Source organism: Loa loa (assembly GCF_000183805.2).
Source record: "Loa loa unplaced genomic scaffold supercont3.494, whole genome shotgun sequence".
Taxonomy (NCBI): Eukaryota; Metazoa; Nematoda; class Chromadorea; order Rhabditida; family Onchocercidae; genus Loa; species Loa loa.
Window position 1 is genome coordinate 38166 of NW_018108674.1, and position 1787 is coordinate 39952.

The 1787-nt window shown below is 22.2% G+C and overlaps 1 protein-coding gene across 1 annotated transcript; it reads right to left on the bottom strand.

Annotated features, from left to right (window-relative positions):
- Positions 1-472: 472 nt before the first annotated feature.
- LOAG_15227 (hypothetical protein) lies at positions 473-1787 on the bottom strand (the record flags this gene model as incomplete). The annotated part of the gene is made up of 4 exons (XM_003150718.1): positions 473-537; positions 813-965; positions 1163-1286; positions 1734-1787. 4 exons carry the CDS (start codon positions 1785-1787, stop codon positions 473-475), a joined length of 396 nt encoding a protein of 131 aa, XP_003150766.1.

The following is a 1787-nucleotide window of genomic DNA, read 5'->3' on the forward strand; positions in this document are numbered from 1 at the left end:
AAAAATTTCATTTACCGGAAAAAGTATTTTTCGTTTTTTTTTTTTTTTTTCAAATTTTTTAAAGTATACATTATGACAATGAATTAATTTGCCAAAAAAAAAAAAAGTAAACCTTTTAATAGAATGAAAAAATATTTGTATAAATTAGAAATAAAATTAAGTAATAATTAATCTTTCTTTTTTCATGTATATTTGTTAAATTTAATTTTTAAAAATTCTTTCACCAAATCAATGAATATTTTTCCTAACAAAAAAAAAAAGAAAAAAAGAATGAAATTATTGACAAATGTTATTATTCATTATTGCTGCTATTTAAAAACATTAAATGATGATAATGATAATGATAATGATAATGGATGATAAGCTTTAGTAATATTTTCTTCTTTTTTTTTTTCTAGCAAAAGAAGAAATTATTTGTAAACAGAAACAATAATGTTTTAACAATAGTGAAGTAAAATTTGAAGATAGAATTTCAAACAGTGGTAATTGTGCTATTTGATTGATCATCAACAAGTTTTAATGTTCGAGTACGTCTCACTAAAATAAGTAATGAAAATGAAATAATAAAAAGTAATTAATTACTTTAAATTATATTGGAATTAAAAAGAAAATTTTTATATAATAATTTGGGAATTAAATAATTTCATAATATTTTTATGTTTAAATTTTCTTCTATACCAATAAAATAGAATGCAAACTTTATTTTTAGTTTTTTTTCATTTTAATTAAATTAAAATAGATCTTTTTTTAATTTGAATTAAAACCTATTGGAGATAAAATGATGAAAAAAAAAAGGAAAAAAAAGAACTTACAAGATTTTCGATTAAATTGCCTAGCTTTACGACGATGATCACGTGGTTCAGTTTGAATTGTAGCTGCTTTTACAAGGCCATCAAGAATTTCATCATCCGGTGACTCTCGTCCAGGACTTCCCGAATCAACCAATCGTCCAACTGATCTCAACACTGTAAATACTCGGAATTAGAATTGTATTTAATTATATATATATAAATATTGATTCAATGCAATTCAATTATCTTTTCAACTAATCGATATTTGCTATTCTTAAACATTGATATGAGGAATGAGTTTTAAATCATTAAGAAATCAATATTTGTTATTGTAAAATTAATGAATCATATTTGTCAAATTAAAAATTTACTTTCTCTTTGACTTGAAATAATATCAGCAGGTGATCGTTCTGTGACAATTTTTGCTCTTGTCCTTTTTAATGTATCATCACTACTACTTCCACCAGTTAACATACGTGACATTGCTTCATGTCGCTTAAATTATACAAGAAATTGAATCGATGAAATTTGAGATTCGAGCTAATCAATAATATATCATATATCTTTTAGTAATATAACAAGAAATCAATAAGAGGAAGGAAATGAAATACTGGAAAAATTGGATCAATGTTTTTATCAAAATCTCAGGTCTAAATAGCTTATCATAACATAAATGATTAAAAAAGATAAAGCTATTATGCTTTAAAATAAGCTGAAAAAATTGTCATATCAAAATCAATTCAATATCAATCGATAATCTAATTAGCGGAACTAAGATAATAAGGTAATTAATTAATAAATGAATGAATTTGGTATTATTTTGTCAAAAATATCATTTAGTTGATATTAATAATACTATTCAAAATTAATTATATTAAAAAAAAAAGGAAAAATTTAGTTAGATACTAATTAAAAATCATTTATTTTTTCTATATCATTAACCTGTTCAGCATTCATTTGTACAGGTGTATGTTTCAAATTTCCATTCAATTCCAT